This window comes from Lepidochelys kempii, chromosome 1 (genome assembly GCF_965140285.1).
Source record: "Lepidochelys kempii isolate rLepKem1 chromosome 1, rLepKem1.hap1, whole genome shotgun sequence".
NCBI lineage: Eukaryota > Metazoa > Chordata > Testudines > Cheloniidae > Lepidochelys > Lepidochelys kempii.
The window spans coordinates 346380352-346396059 of record NC_136380.1 but is presented as its reverse complement, the minus strand read 5'-3'; the positions used below and the strand labels follow the sequence as shown (position 1 = coordinate 346396059).

Sequence of the window (15708 nt, the reverse complement as noted above, 5' to 3'; positions counted from 1 at the left end):
ACTCATCCCCTACCGCTCCAAAAGAACACAAACCCCTGCCATTTGAGTTAAAGGAGAATCTTCATTAGCCATTAGCAGCATAGACTCTATGACACACACAGGAGCAGTTTTAATACTGGTAAACATACACACTAGCTAATTCATTATAGTGTTACTTATTAAGAAATAAACCCTCCTTCCATAAGCAACCACAGTAAAAAGGGCTGCTGCTATAAAGTCCTTCTGCTATTCAAAGGCTTGTTTACAATGAGATGGTTAGGAAGGGTGCCAGTTGAGTTAACTGATATGCTGAATGTCCCTCAGTCATGTAAGGAAAAAGACCTGAGAGTCAGTGCTTTTCTAGGCAATTATAGCATGCTTGGGAGAGTGTTATACTATGAGGCTGATAGCTCAATGGCTTTAAACTTCCAGAAGTGTAATAATCACCCTGAGATGTACCAGGCAGAGCATGTTATTGCTACAATGAAATGACATAGGGGACACTATTCGGTCAACGATGTCATCCTCTGCATAATGGTGAACATTACAGGCACAGGTCTGTCAGCATCAGTCGTGTCAGGGGGCTCAGTGATGTACGAACAACAGAAATATGACTAAGTTGCAAGTGTAGTATTATTCCTACAGCATTTTTTAAATAGCAACTGTATTTTTACTATAGCTGATTCATTCATTCAGAAAGAAGGAAATCATGGCTGAGATCAATTTGTATTTCCGCTGCATAATTGCTTTGGCCAAGAATCTCTGCGGGCAATAACAATAATAATGCTAATAATCAGAGCTACCACAATCATTTGCCTAGCATTCCTCATTCATAGATCTCCAAATACTCCACAGATGAGGGTACTATCATTATCCCCAGAGAACAGTGTTGCAGGGAAGTAGAATGATTTGCCAGAGGTTATGCCGCCAGAAATAGAAGCTAGATTCCCAGTCCTCTAAGCTATCTGTTGGACCGAAATGCATCTCAGTATGAGGGGGGCTACTGCCAGCTCAGTAGATTTATCATCTGCCAATGTAACAAAAGCCACAGTAATAAGCCGTTTCAATATATAAACCAGGATGTCTCTAGTTAAAAGAGTATCTCTCAATCATTTTTCCTCCTAAGCAGGCTTTTCAGCCTCAGCTCAATACAGAGCAATTTCCCGGCCTCCTGTACTGTAACCTGGGGAAGCTGAAATGGTTTGAACTGCTTTCCAATGTGGATCTTTCATAAAAATATGTTCTTTCCCCCATCCTTCATGCTTTGGAATACCCAGAAGAAACAACAGGTGATGAAGGCATTTGGGAAAGTGAAAAGACAGCATTCTCTTCCTGTTATATTGTATGTCATGCATCTTATAGAAAAGAGGTAAGTTTTCCTATTTCTCTACTGGATCCATATAAAACTGTTCTAAAATATCTAATGATCTAGCTATGCTTTATTTTATTCAAACATAAAAAGTGTCCCGATGGCCCACTACTAATATCTGACCCTCTGGAACCTCATTAGCAGGAGTTGTTTAAAATTTTGTGGCCAGGATTGTGTCTGGCCCTGTGTGCATATACAAGAGAAGGATGGGGGAAAGATGCCATCTTCACCTGTTGGTTCTGCATGCAGAGATTGCCCATGGCTTGTGTTCCCAGTGGTGCTGGTGCCCCACTATTGTGAGGAGTGGGGCTGTAGGACTACTCCCACACAAGCGAGCAGAGCTGGCAGAGTGCAGAGGGAAGCACATACTATGCTCTGTAGAAAAGTGGAGATGCTTTGCCTTGTGCTTCTTCCTGAGCCTTTTGAGGAACTGTGCCTGCCTAAGGCAACTGGCTCCAGTTCTACCACTCTGAAGATGCGTCTCCACATGCCCTATGCTCCAGGGCTGCTCCTTAAAAACAGCCTAGTGCTGTATGAGTTGTAACCCAGCAGAACCTAAGACTGCAGGTGGATTTTAAAACCCCTTGGATCTAGCCTGTAAGAGGTTCTCCTCTCCAGTTTCATGACACAGTTATTGGTAGGTTTTACCATCAAGACCAGTGTTTCCATACAATCAAGAGACCCATGACAGCTACTCACTCTGGGCTGTTGGAAGGTTGGAGAAGGCTGCCTTTGTCCGACCAGCTAACCACTCCAGGCTTTCATGCATATTGGCCAAGGCCTTCAGATCACTGACATCACGCAGGATCTCCTGCTGTGGGATTAGTTTATCTCCCAGGTTCCCAATGAGAACTTCTGACTCTTTGCTGAAGGCAGCCCTGAAATGCAAACACAAACAGGAATGTTAATATATCACAGAGTCAACAAGAGTGGAGATGGACAAGGACCAGTTTGGTCATTTAGAACAGGGTTTCCCAATCCATAGTTCGGGACCCAAAATTGGGTCACCAGAATGTTTCAGAGGGTTACATGGCAGCTCCTGCGGGCCTTGTCTCACAGGGCTGGCTGGGCTCCTCTCCCTGCTCCAGGCACTGCAACCTCTGGGGTCCCAGAGCTACTCAGGTTTGGCTCAGCTGTCATGATGACAGGAGTCCAGCCAGGTAGGTCAAATTTGAGTAAGCGGCACTTCAACCCCATGAGCCAGGTCACAACTCCACTCGTACAAATTTGGACCAGTCAGGATGGTGGGACCAAACCTGAGAGGTGCTGCAATCCTGGAGGTTTCAACACCCAGGACAGAGAGCCAAGCCCAGCCAGCCCCACAGCACAGGAGCTGCAGGAGCCACCTCTGTGGGGTGAGTGCCAGGCAGGACCCAAACTCCCTCCCCAGGGTCCATGACCCAACCGAAACAAAGCCTCCACCCACAGACTTTTTACTGGGTCGTGATAGGCCATAAATATTTACAAATAGGTTCTGAGCCCCAAAAGGTCGAGAACCACTGATTTTGAACATCCACCCTTGGCCAATGTAAGATTGCTCCTTACACTCAGCTCTTAAGAGCTGTGTCCACTCTAGTTTTAAATATCTCATTTGTTGGAGCTTCTATCAGCTTTGTGGACACTATCCATTTTGGGAAAAACAATTCCACTGCCCAATTCATCTCATTCTCATGGAGTTTTCTTAGATATTCTGCCTGATTGCACTCTTTCTACTTCATCCCATTACTCTCAGTTACTTCTCCTGGCATCACTCCAAACAACTCCAGACCCTCCTTGGCAAATACACCTTTCAGATGCATGTATAGCTGTTTTCATGTCTCCCTGTAGTTGGCATTTAGACAAGTTACACATATTTAGTTCATTTAATCTTCCCTTGTAAGTCAGTCTCTTCAACTTCTGAATCATTTTTCATACACACATACATCAAATGAAACGTACCCTGGAGCTTGATGGCTCAAAAGAACAAGGAGGCAAATAAACAGCTTTGAAAATTAGGCTCTGCATTATTTTACTAGCACAAATGTAGTATTTGGTGAAAAGCGACAATCAAGACAAATGTGTTTACGTAGCACATTGATTTGTACATAAGCTCCAAAGAACTTCTTCCAGGGGTCATAAGAACATAGAGGATATGAACATAAGAATGGTCATACTTGTCAGACCAATGGTCTCTCTAGCCCAGTAACCTGTCTTCAGACAGTGGCAAGTGCCAGATGCTTCAGAAGGAATGAACAGAGCAAGGTAATTATTGAGTAATCCACCCCTGTCATCCGTCCCAGCTTCTGGCAGTTGGAGTTTTAGGGCCACTCAAAGCCCAGGGCTGCATACCTGACCATCTTGTCTAATAGCCATTGATGGATCTATCCTCCATGAACTTAGCTAATTCTTTTTTGAACCCAGTTATGCTTTTGGCCTTTGAGAGCCACAGGTTGTAGCCTGTCAATGAATTCCACAGGTTGACTGTGCCTTGTGAGAAGAAGGGCTTCCTTATGTTTGTTTTAAACCTGCCACCTATTACTTTCATTGTTCTTCAGGTTTCATTGTCTTTCAGGTTTGCGTCACAATCATCTCCTGCACTCTATTTTAGCCCTCTGCCATGCTCTTCTCCGTAGGGCTTGAGAGGACTAGCGCAGCAAAGTCCTAAATGCCAGATTCCAAAAGAATCTTGCCAAGTTTAACTGCATGTAAAACCACCACTAAGCACTTACACAGGTTGAGACACACAGACCAGAAGGGACCATCTTGATCACCTAGTCTGACCTCCTGGATAAAACATAAACCAGAGATTTTCACCCATTATTTCCTACATCTAAACTCAATAACTTGTGGATGAGCTAAACTGTATCTTATTGAGACATCCAGTTTTGAGTTGAAGACTCCAGGTGATTGTGAATTTACTACAGCCCTTTGTAAGTTGTTCCGATCATTAGTTACCATCACTGTTAAAATCTTTTTCCCAGCTTGAACGTTGCCAACTTCAACTTTCAGCCACTAGATCTTACAATGAGAACTCATGCCACTGAGAATGATAGATGAATAGCTGCGGGAAAATAATTCCATCAGTAAAAAGAACAGGAATACTTGTGGCACCTTAGAGACGAACAAATTTATTCTAGCATAAGCTTTCGTGAGCTACAGCCCACTTCATGCATAGAATGGAACATATAGTAAGAAGATATATATATACACATACAGAGGAGGTGGAAGTTGCCATACAAACTGAAAGAGGCTAATTAATTAAGATGAGCTATTATCAGCAGAAGGAAAAAAACTTCTGTAGTGATAATCAAGATGGCCCATTTAGACAGTTGACAAGAAGGTGTGAGGATACTTAACTTAGGGAAATAGATTCAATATGTGTAATGACCCAGCCACTCCCAGTCTCTATTCAAACCCAAGTTAATGGTATCCAGTTTGCATATTAATTCAAGCTCAGCAGTTTCTTGTTTGAGTCTGTTTTTGAAGCTTTTCTATTGCAAAATTGCCACCCTCAAATCTTTTACTGAGTGGCCAGAGAGGCTGAAGTGTTCTCCTACCGGTTTTTGAATGTTATGATTCTTGATGTCCGATTTGTGTCCATTTATTCTTTTGCATAGAGACTGTACATGCACATTGGCCAAACCGGATAGTCTCTACGCAAAAGAATAAATGGACATGAAAGCTTATGCTCTGATAAATTGGTTAGTCTCTAAGGTGCCACAAGTCCTCCTGTTCTTTTTGCGGATACAGACTAACACGGCTGCTACTCTAAATTCCATCAGTGGTCTTTTAAACCATGCAAGCAGTCACACTGCCAGTACCTCAAACTAGATGTGTTTAAGTAGCTTCACTGCACTTATTTTTGATTTATTAAACGACATATAAATCTGAATAGGGTTTAAAATTTTAAACATTTAATTAAAATATTTTAAAAAAAACCCCAAACCCTTCACTTTCAGGGATTTTGCTTGAGAATGTAAAAAAAATAAAGCTACATCCCTCAAGGTGGTGCTGTAGAGCTGTTGTCTCTGACAGTATGGTCTGAGAGGAAGTAGCGTATGTTGGCTAATGCTGAGGATTGGGAGGTAAGGGGATGCCTTTGACTTCAGTGGAAATACACCAGGGTTGAATTTGGCTCCTTTTTTCTCTACAGCATGTGACTGATTTTAATCAGTCTCATGGCTGTTTGGAATTGATTAAATCCCCCCAGGCTCCTCCTATGGAAAGGCTGGGCATTGCTAATAGATTCCTGGAAGTTGTCATAATGGTACTTACATTTACCACACCAGCTGTGCTCCCCATCCAACACACTTTCATGGCTGACAGAGAAAGAGATCCAACAAGATTGATCATAAGGGCAGACAGTTACAAATTATGTTATATCTTTGTCTCCATCTTAGGTACTTCTATGCCCCCCATTACCCTAGCATCTAAGTGCCTTCCAATCGTTAATATGTTTATGCTCACAACACCCCTGTGAGGTAGAGAACAGCTGTTTTACAGATTGACAACCAAGGCAGAGAGAGACTAAATGATTTGCACAAAGTCACACAGGGTGTCTTGAAGCACAGATGGGAATAGAACCCACGTCTCCCGAGTCCAAGGCTAGCGCCCTAACTGTCCTCTGTATTGTATGCTCCTATACTTAAGTAACTTGTCAAACAGCAAGGGAATATCTCATTTCAGCTCTGCCTTGGTAGGTAGTACAGATGTTCTTACAATGTCTTCTGGAGTGTACCACATCTTAATAGTGGGTACGTCTCATTGACACCTTCTCCTCTCCCAGGTGGACCATCATTTGCCCCATTGGCAATGGCAGGAAGTTGAAGCTAGATGAATATTTAATGGTGAGAGAGATTAACCAACAGTTTGCCAACGGTCGCAGTGGATTCTTCGTCACTGACAAATTTTAAATCGAGATGGGATGTTTTTCTAAAAGATCTGCTCTAGGAATCATTTTGGGTGAGTTCTATGGCCTGCACTATACAGGAGGTCAGAGCAGATGACCACACTGGTCCCTTTCACCTTTAGGTCTATGAATCAAACAACACTCCTATGGCAACTACAGCAACTTTTTTACCTGGCAAAGTAATAAGAGGAAATACTTAATCTATTTTTAGCTTCTTTTAACTTGGTTTAGCAGCTGGAAATAAGGAGTGGAGTTAGTACAACGTAACTGTGCAGTTCTTCACAGACCACAGTTTGCGAAATGTTGGATTACGAAACACTAGTTTGCCATTACCCAAAACAGTGATTACAATGTAATTTGTTCCCAAAGGACTCCAACTCTTTCCAAAAACAGTTTCTACAACACAAAAAGCAAAGAACAAAGTTTTATTGGCACTTGTTTGGGGTGACCTGTATAGCCATTACATGAATCATTCGATCATCCCAAACTCAGGTTAATAAAATCTACATCTCACACTATTGCATATTTATTATTTTTAACACGGGGTGGGAACAAACGTATCTCTATCAATGAAATTATGCTCCTAATTATGATTGGCATGTATGGGAAACAGTCTTTTATTCTAAGAGAACAATGGTTTAGTAGGAATTTATAGCAAAAGTACAGCAAATATGTTCACTTGTTTTCTCAAATGTATCTATTTGGCAGCAGAAATCCAAGCTCACAATTCCATCATTACACACACACTGAAATCTGCAATGGAGATAACCTTCAACAAGCAACTCTGTCTTAAAAGATCACTTTAAAGTATCCCCAAGGATCCCCAGAGTGGGTTTTTTTTTTCCTTTTTTTACCTTCAGTTAACACCCAGCAATATGAGGCAACTTACTTTTGCTGGTCTTTTGGGTGGCTGCTTAGGGCAGGTTTCACAATACATATTAAATGCAATCTCCTATAATTCCTCCCCCTTTACATTAATGGACTATTATGTTTGCCCAGCTAAGCACTTAAAAGTAAGGAAATACTAAAGTTAAGACTGAACATGCAACCTTCTTGTTTCCCATAAAGATTTGTGTGTGGGTCAATAGGGTCTACTCTTAATCTCCTTTTTGCCAAAGAATGCAGGTCTGGTCTGATCAAGTCATCTGACTACCAAAATATTGCTTGTCTAAGTATCATTCTGTTTCCCTCTGCTGTGTCATCGCTATTTCTATAATATTCTTTCTCTAATACCAGGACTGGCTTTAGATCTGTTCTGTTTTATTGGATACTCTGTAACATGCATAGCCTGTTCTTAGCATTGCACATATAGGGATTCACAGTGGAAGACAGTGCCACCCACCTGAAATGAATATCCAGCAGAAAGAATGGGTTCTCTCTCCTCTTCCGGAGAAGCAATATGTATGTTTTTCAGGGGATGAGATGTTAATAAAATTAAACCACACATAGACTTAGACTGGAAATACGTGATCTGATGGCGACAAGAGGCTTCCCTCTCTCTTACTTTAATACTTACATAGTGAAAGGAAAACAAGGGCCAACGAAGGGCAGACATGACAAATCAAGATCACCTCTGCTAGTTAAGGCATTCTGGCCATGTCAGAGCAGGGCTGACAACCAGCCAAGTATCCACATCAATACAAAACAGCGATGGAATGAGGCCTCCTGTGTGCCCTTGGCAACAGCTTTACATTTGTTTACTGCTTCTCTCCCTTTTCATGGCCAAGGAATTAGCTTCAATTATTCCTTCAGCAAATGATGAATATGAATCAGTTCACTGGGAGAATGTGTCCAGGGAGCTGTGCAAACAAGAGGGGCCATTTGAGTGTCACCCTCCCTTTTTCCCCTGTCTAGCCCCGCAAGGGCAAAATTACAGAGGGGAAGAGGAAAAATTCCCTCAGGAGTGAATTTACCATTCTGACAAGGTCCCTTTTGTCATTTTCCACACTGTGCTTTGCAGCAGCTCTTGAAGGTCTAGTTTTTCAGAGTGAGAGTCAGACGCTCCTAGCTGATAGGCATCACAGTGAATTCAAACTTCAGTTAATAGCACTGTGCGGAGCTTGTAGCCAGTGGTCCAGAATATCAGGGGCCAGACAAGAGGTGAACGTATGTGTGGTGCCTCGTGGAAAGCATAATACAGAATAATAATTTTTATCACTTAGGCAGCACTTCTGCAAACACTAATTATTCTTCACAACTCCTGTGGTAGATATTTCCCCACCTGACAGATGGTGAAACTGTGGCAGAGAGCGGTTAAGCGACTTGCCCAAGACCACATGTAAGAGCACAAGAGTTTCTGGATCCCAGCTCTGAGTTAAACCCATGAGACTGAGCTGCCTCAGAGTAAATATACATTTGTAATTGCTATGCTTGGTGGCATCCCCGATACCCCTCAATTCTTGCAGAGTATACAGTACACCAGTGAGAAAGAAGGATTTCCTTTGTGTGTTGAAAAAGATGCCCCCCTGTTCCCTCAGCACGCTAGTTAGAAGGAAGCTGGGCTTCCCCCGCTGACCAGCTGTATAGAAAATTGCCTAAAACCACACAGCAAATGCGGAATAGAACTTTGATTTCCTGATGTAGAGCTCTATGCTTTAGCCACAAAGTCAACCTTCTAGCTTAGCTCTGGCTGAGACTTGGAGACTACATTTAAAAGCTTTATACAAAAGTTACCAAGGCAGAAGCCTTTCACTTGAATTGAAAGAAACAAACCAATAATCCTACAAAAATATTGTTCTTGTTTATCAAAAAGAATTTAGAAAAAAGGCCCTTGCTTCACTTTAGTTGCCTTCCCTGTTCCAAAAGTTGTCTGAGGATCATCAAGATATTGTCCAAGCACCAAAACAGGGACCAACAAGAGTGGGCGTTTTTTGCCAAAGGAATCACTCTAACATGACTCTGCAACAAGACCAATAAAAACAAATTCAATAACTTTTTACAGAATTTGTGGTCTTGTTTGTTGCAAAGTAGTTGCAAAGATTCAACTTGTGAGGACATTTCTCTGAACTTCTGCACAGCAATACAGTCGAGAAAAATCAACAAAGCTATGCTGCTTTACACTACTGCGGATTCAGCCCTCTCTAATGCTGACCTAAATTGGAGGGTCACTGAGATTTGAAAAAAATATCTCACTTGATCCCAGGGATCTGTAATAGCGAAGAGCAAGATTAGCACTGGACAGCTGCACATCTAAGGGGTCACAAGACCATAAGACAGTGGATCACTAATTTATTCTTAAAATAATAAAATAAGAAGAATAATGCATCACATGAGGTTTAGATTGGATATTAGGAAAAACTTTTTCACTAAGAGGGTGGTGAAACACTGGAATGCGTTACCTAGGGAGGTGGTAGAATCTCCTTCCTTAGAGGTTTTTAAGGTCAGGCTTGACAAAGCCCTGGCTGGGATGATTTAACTGGGAATTGGTCCTGCTTCGAGCAGGGGGTTGGACTAGATGACCTTCAGGGGTCCCTTCCAACCCTGATATTCTATGATTCTATGATTCTTTGTTCATTTCCTGGACCAGTCTAATCAGTTTCAATTATGTTGCCTAATGTACCATTGTGTATTAGCAAATGTCTTGTAGTATGCTGTGAAACAGTAACAAGGCTTAGCAGAGCCAGGACTGTTGCTAAGTTCATTTCAATGGAGGATGCATCTTGCAGGAGTAACAAATCTGAAAGCGGGTGTTAAATTTCCTCATGCCACAGCCATTTCTCTGAGGGTTGAATCATGAGTCTATGTAATCCACAGAAAGAGGGAACAAAAGACACTTCTCTGCAATCACAGATCAAGTGCAGCACAAACAAACTGTCGCACCTCTGTGCTTCAGATGGAGGGACTGTTCCCTGAAGTTGAAGAGGAACTCAATCTTCTAGTGCCCATTTAGTTCTAGGCCTCAATGCTGAGATTCCCAACAAGGGGATTTTTCTGATGTAGATGTTTTCCACGGGGATTGGACAGAAATCCACAAACTAATTTCACATGGGCCACTCAACAGCCATCAGATGGTAACAACTTGCAGCCATGATAGACCTAGGCTGCACACTGCCTAGCAAGCAGGAATGCCTCAGCCTGAGCTCAGACAAGGTGGGTGAGGTAATATCGTTTATTGGACAAACTTCTGTTAGTCAGAGAGACAAACCTTCGAGCTTACACAGCTCTTCATGTCTGGGATCAGTCAGTGAGTCTAAATGGTGTGAGGAAAGATCCCTAACCCACCCCGAAGTCAGATCCCTAGATTTGTCCTGAATCCACACTGCGTAATCACAAAGGTCACTTTTCAGCACCACCAAAAGGGCCCTTAAATGCCAATTTTAGTACAGCTGTCGCTTTAGGCACATAGGAATTGTCATTGGGCCATTTAGTCCGTCATCCTGCCTCCCGCTGTGCTACAACAGATGGTTGTGGCAGAAAGTCACTTGATTCCTGACATTCTGGTTCAGGACTGGTCCAACTAAATCTGGCATCCTGCCCCTAGCACGGGCCTGATACTTAATAGAATCATAGAATATCAGGGTTGGAAGGGACCCCTGAAGGTCATCTAGTCCAACCCCCTGCTCAAAGCAGGACCAATTCCCAGTTAAATCATCCCAACCAGGGCTTTGTCAAGCCTGACCTTAAAAACCTCTAAGGAAGGAGATTCTACCACCTCCCTAGGTAACGCATTCCAGTGTTTCACCACCCTCTTAGTGAAAAAGTTTTTCCTAATATCCAATCTAAACCTCCCCCACTGCAACTTGAGACCATTACTCCTCGTTCTGTCATCTGCTACCATTGAGAACAGTCTAGAGCCATCCTCTTTGGAACCCCCTTTCAGGTAGTTGAAAGCAGCTATCAAATCCCGCCTCATTCTTCTCTTCTGCAGGCTAAACAATCCCAGCTCCCTCAGCCTCTCCTCATAAGTCATGTGTTCTAGACCCCTAATCATTTTTGTTGCCCTTCGCTGGACTCTCTCCAATTTATCCACATCCTTCTTGAAGTGTGGGGCCCAAAACTGGACACAGTACTCCAGATGAGGCCTCACCAATGTCGAATAGAGGGGAACGATCACGTCCCTTGATCTGTTTCAGAGGAACAGCCGTGTTAGTCTGTATTCGCAAAAAGGAAAGGAGTACTTGTGGCACCTTAGAGACTAACCAATTTATTTGAGCATGAGCTTTCGTGAGCTACAGCTCACTTCATCAGATGTTTACCGTGGAAACTGCAGCAGACTCGCTATGCCCCTACTTATACATCCCAAAATGCCATTGGCCTTCTTGGCAACAAGGGCACACTGCTGACTCATATCCAGCTTCTCGTCCACTGTCACCCTTAGGTCCTTTTCCGCAGAACTGCTGCCTAGCCATTCGGTCTCTAGTCTGTAGCGGTGCATTGGATTCTTCCATCCTAAGTGCAGGACCCTGCACTTATCCTTATTGAACCTCATCAGATTTCTTTTGGCCCAATCCTCCAATTTGTCTAGGTCCTTCTGTATCCTATCCCTCCCCTCCAGTGTATCTACCACTCCTCCCAGTTTAGTATCATCCGCAAATTTGCTGAGAGTGCAATCCACACCATCCTCCAGATCATTTATGAAGATATTGAACAAAACCGGCCCCAGGACCGACCCTTGGGGCACTCCACTTGATACCGGCTGCCAACTAGACATGGAGCCATTGATCACTACCCATTGAGCCCGACAATCTAGCCAGCTTTCTACCCACCTTATAGTGCATTCATCCAGCCCATACTTCCTTAACTTGCTGACAAGAATACTGTGGGAGACCGTGTCAAAAGCTTTGCTAAAGTCAAGAAACAATACATCCACTGCTTTCCCCTCATCCACAGAACCAGTAATCTCATCATAAAAGGCGATTAGATTAGTCAGGCATGACCTTCCCTTGGTGAATACATGCTCACTGTTCCTGATCACTTTCCTCTCATGCAAGTGCATCAGGATTGATTCTTTGAGGACCTGCTCCATGATTTTTCCAGGGACTGAGATGAGGCTGACTGGCCTGTAGTTCCCAGGATCCTCCTTCTTCCCTTTTTTAAAGATTGGCACTACATTAGCCTTTTTCCAGTCATCCGGGACTTCCCCGGTTCGCCACGAGTTTTCAAAGATAATGGCCAATGGCTCTGCAATCACAGCCGCCAATTCCTTCAGCACTCTCGGATGCAACTCGTCCGGCCCCAGGGACTTGTGCACGTCCAGCTTTTCTAAATAGTCCCTAACCACCTCTATCTCCACAGAGGGCTGGCCATCTCTTCCCCATTTTGTGATGCCCAGCGCAGCAGTCTGGGAGCTGACCTTGTTCGTGAAGACAGAGGCAAAAAAAGCATTGAGTACATTAGCTTTTTCCACATCCTCTGTCACTAGGTTGCCTCCCTCATTCAGTAAGGGGCCCACACTTTCTTTGGCTTTCTTCTTGTTGCCAACATACCTGAAGAAACCCTTCTTGTTACTCTTGACATCTCTTGCTAGCTGCAGCTCCAGGTGCGATTTGGCCCTCCTGATATCATTCCTACATGCCTACTTCAGAAGAAGGAAACATCAATAACTAAACAACACCAAGTGTGCATGTTGCACATGGATGAGAGGAGAAAAAAGGAGGAGAGATTTATTCCTTGATCTTTTGCTGGCAATCAGCTGGCATGAGGTTTGAGTATCTTCATCATTAACTCAGCTTGCACTGGTAAAGATATTAACGACCACTACTCTGAGATCCACCTCCGCCACAACTCTTAAGAAATCAGTCAATTTAAGACGGCTACATTCAGGATTGTTAGCATTTTAAACATCTATAGTAATAACAAATTGCAGATGTATATTTGTATATAATCATTATAGTGGAGCAGGAGCTCTGTTATAATTAAGATTGAGAGTTTAAAAGTCTACTATTCTAAGTGCTCTAAAATCCACACAATAGCTCAGATTGTTTTTCTCTGCTTCATGGTGGTGCGGGGTAGGGTTAGTGGTCCAAATTTGGGGTCTCTTGAGCAAGACCTTTCCAAGACACTGCCCCTCCAATATGTGTTTACAAAAATTACCTCTGTTCAAATTTTTTTGTTTTGCACACACCTGGGCTCAAACTATGGCTCTAATCATCCCCAAACTGATCTCATCCACTTGGGATTTATTTCAGCTACTGTATGACACCTCTTGCCCCTTTGGGGTATGTGTTTGTGTTATAGCGAATAAGTTACTCAGGGTTAATTAGGAACTCCAGAGCATCAGTAGTTCAAGCCAAAAAGAATGAAATGCTCATATAAAGCAAGACTAGGGCTCTGCTTAGAGTGAAAGGATGAACAGACTGTCACGGTAACTGGGTGCCTCAAGGTGATAGACTGTGACCATGTGAGCCCCACCATTGGCAGTTTTCAGAAGATGTGTGTGGTAAATGTTCCTTCCTCTCTGCCTGCATTCTGCAGGGACTTCTGTTGAAGGTTTTGCCCAGAGATGGAAATGTCCAGTTTAAAAGTGATATTTCAAAGTGCTCTAGAAAACCACAGGCAGACTCAGATTTTACTTTAGAAGTAGAGTCCAGGAAATTAGCATTAATTAAATAGAGGGAAGATGAAACACTCCAGTAAGCAGTTACGGTCATGTAATCAATCCAAACAATGGAACTGAGTGTGATCAGAGGAAAGCAAGTCGCAGGGTCATTCGGTCAAGCGGTTCCTGAAACACAGCCGCCCTAATATGTGCTGGTCATAACATTTCCATATTCTTATAACATTCTGGGTGCAGAGCTAGGGAATGTGGGGGAGGGGTATTAGAGCAGTGCAGGAGGTGTGAAAGTTGGCAGAGTGCAGGGAGAGGTTTGAGGGGGCTTAGGGGGTAGAGACCCCCACCTTGCCTATGCTGCCTCCAGCAGTAGGGAAGGGATTCCAGGCTTGTACGTCCCCTGATGCTATTTTTTCTAGGGGAAAAAGGGAAGTCAAAGAAGTGCTGGGGAGTAAGAGGAGAAATGGTACAAGTCAGAGCTGTATAATGGGGGATGCAGCGGGTGCTTCAGCTTTACTCCACAAAAACCAGCTCGCTTTCATAACTTTTCTGTCCCCCATTCAAACCATGCCCAACAGTACCGAGACTGGGACGGAGAGCTGAGAACAGCCATGAGTAGTGCATGGTACTGGCCCATAAGCTTGGCAGCTCAGGGAGGGAAGATGAGAACACCCAATGAGATGAGTGGAGCAGTTCACACATCGCAGACCTATTGTTTCATGCCGTATTCATCTCTGTGGGGTGGTCTCATTCATCAGAGAACATCATGTCATTGAGATGAATGGATGACTTCACACCTCTCTGAGTCTACTATGCTGCAGATGGGTGTGTAGAGCCCTTCCCCATACACTAGATATAGATTAGGGGACTCTGGATCTCCACTCTCCTGCCCCCTCATGCCTCCTGCTTGTATTTCCACTCCTCACTGTCCCACCACCTTCCATTGCCTGTCCAAGCTTACCAGGGGCATGGAGGCAAGGAGGAGGATGGAGCTGGTGTGCGAGTAGGGGGCTTACAGCAGTGGGAGAATGTGGCGGTCAGAGCAATGGGTGTGATGGGGGGAATGCTGGATCAGTGTCAGAGCAACGGTGGTGTAACACCTTTGGGACCAGTAAAATCACACTTGGCACAGTGGGGAATGTGTGTGGGGTGTTGAAGCAGTGCAATGAAGAGTGGTGTAGAAAGGAGAGGGTCAGATATGGAGTGAGGGTTGTTGTGTCCCCAAATTCCCCCCACCCCCAGGTCTGTCACCCCATCTGAAAAATGCCCCTGCTTACTCCATGCTAGTCTGTAGACTGTTCCTGCATTCTTTCCCCAGCTCCTCAACCTGCAGGTCCCATTCTAACACCCATCTCTCTACAAGGAGGGTGTTAAGGAGGGAGAACTGGGCTGTGGTGGACAAGCAGAGAGACAGGAGATGATACAGAGGCAGTGAAGCAACTGACATGCAGCCAGTGCATTCTGTGGGCTGGATAATCATTGCCAAGGAGTCAGACCCAGTGGAGGGGGAGAGTTGGGCTGTGGTACATGGGGATGCATAGAAATACTTTAAAGAACAAACCAAATGCCCAAAATCTTTGTTAACACAGAGTTAGCCTGATGGTACCTTGTGCCCTTCGGGAACATTGTGTTAAGCTAACCTCAAACCTCTGAAAACCATAATATACAGAGTTATGGTTCATGCCATCCCCACAATCCATCCTCAGCTCTGCCCTCTATGATGCGCCAGTACACCAGTAACACCTCCCGCCCCCCAGCATTCTGTTCTTACAGATGGTGGGAGTTGAGTGCATGGACAGATTTCCCCAAAGTAACTATGCAGTATATTCAGATAGAAACTATACATAGAGCGATCAGATGGGCTCATAAAGGATCAGATTCTCCCTTACTCACATTGAGTAGTACCTTATTCAGTGAGTAGTTGTAGTGAAATGAAAAGGGCTACTTGGGAAGTAAGGCACTACTTGGCCAGAGTAAGAATGG

At 43.8% G+C, this 15708-nt stretch overlaps 1 protein-coding gene across 1 annotated transcript in view; it reads right to left on the bottom strand.

The window, feature by feature from the left end:
* Positions 1 to 15708, bottom strand: part of EXOC4 (exocyst complex component 4) — a 606961-nt gene that overhangs the window by 73061 nt on the left and 518192 nt on the right. Inside the window, exon 14 of the mRNA XM_073328862.2 lies at positions 2048 to 2226. Coding sequence (XP_073184963.1) covers positions 2048 to 2226 — 179 coding nt within the window. The remainder of the gene's footprint in view (positions 1 to 2047; positions 2227 to 15708) is intronic.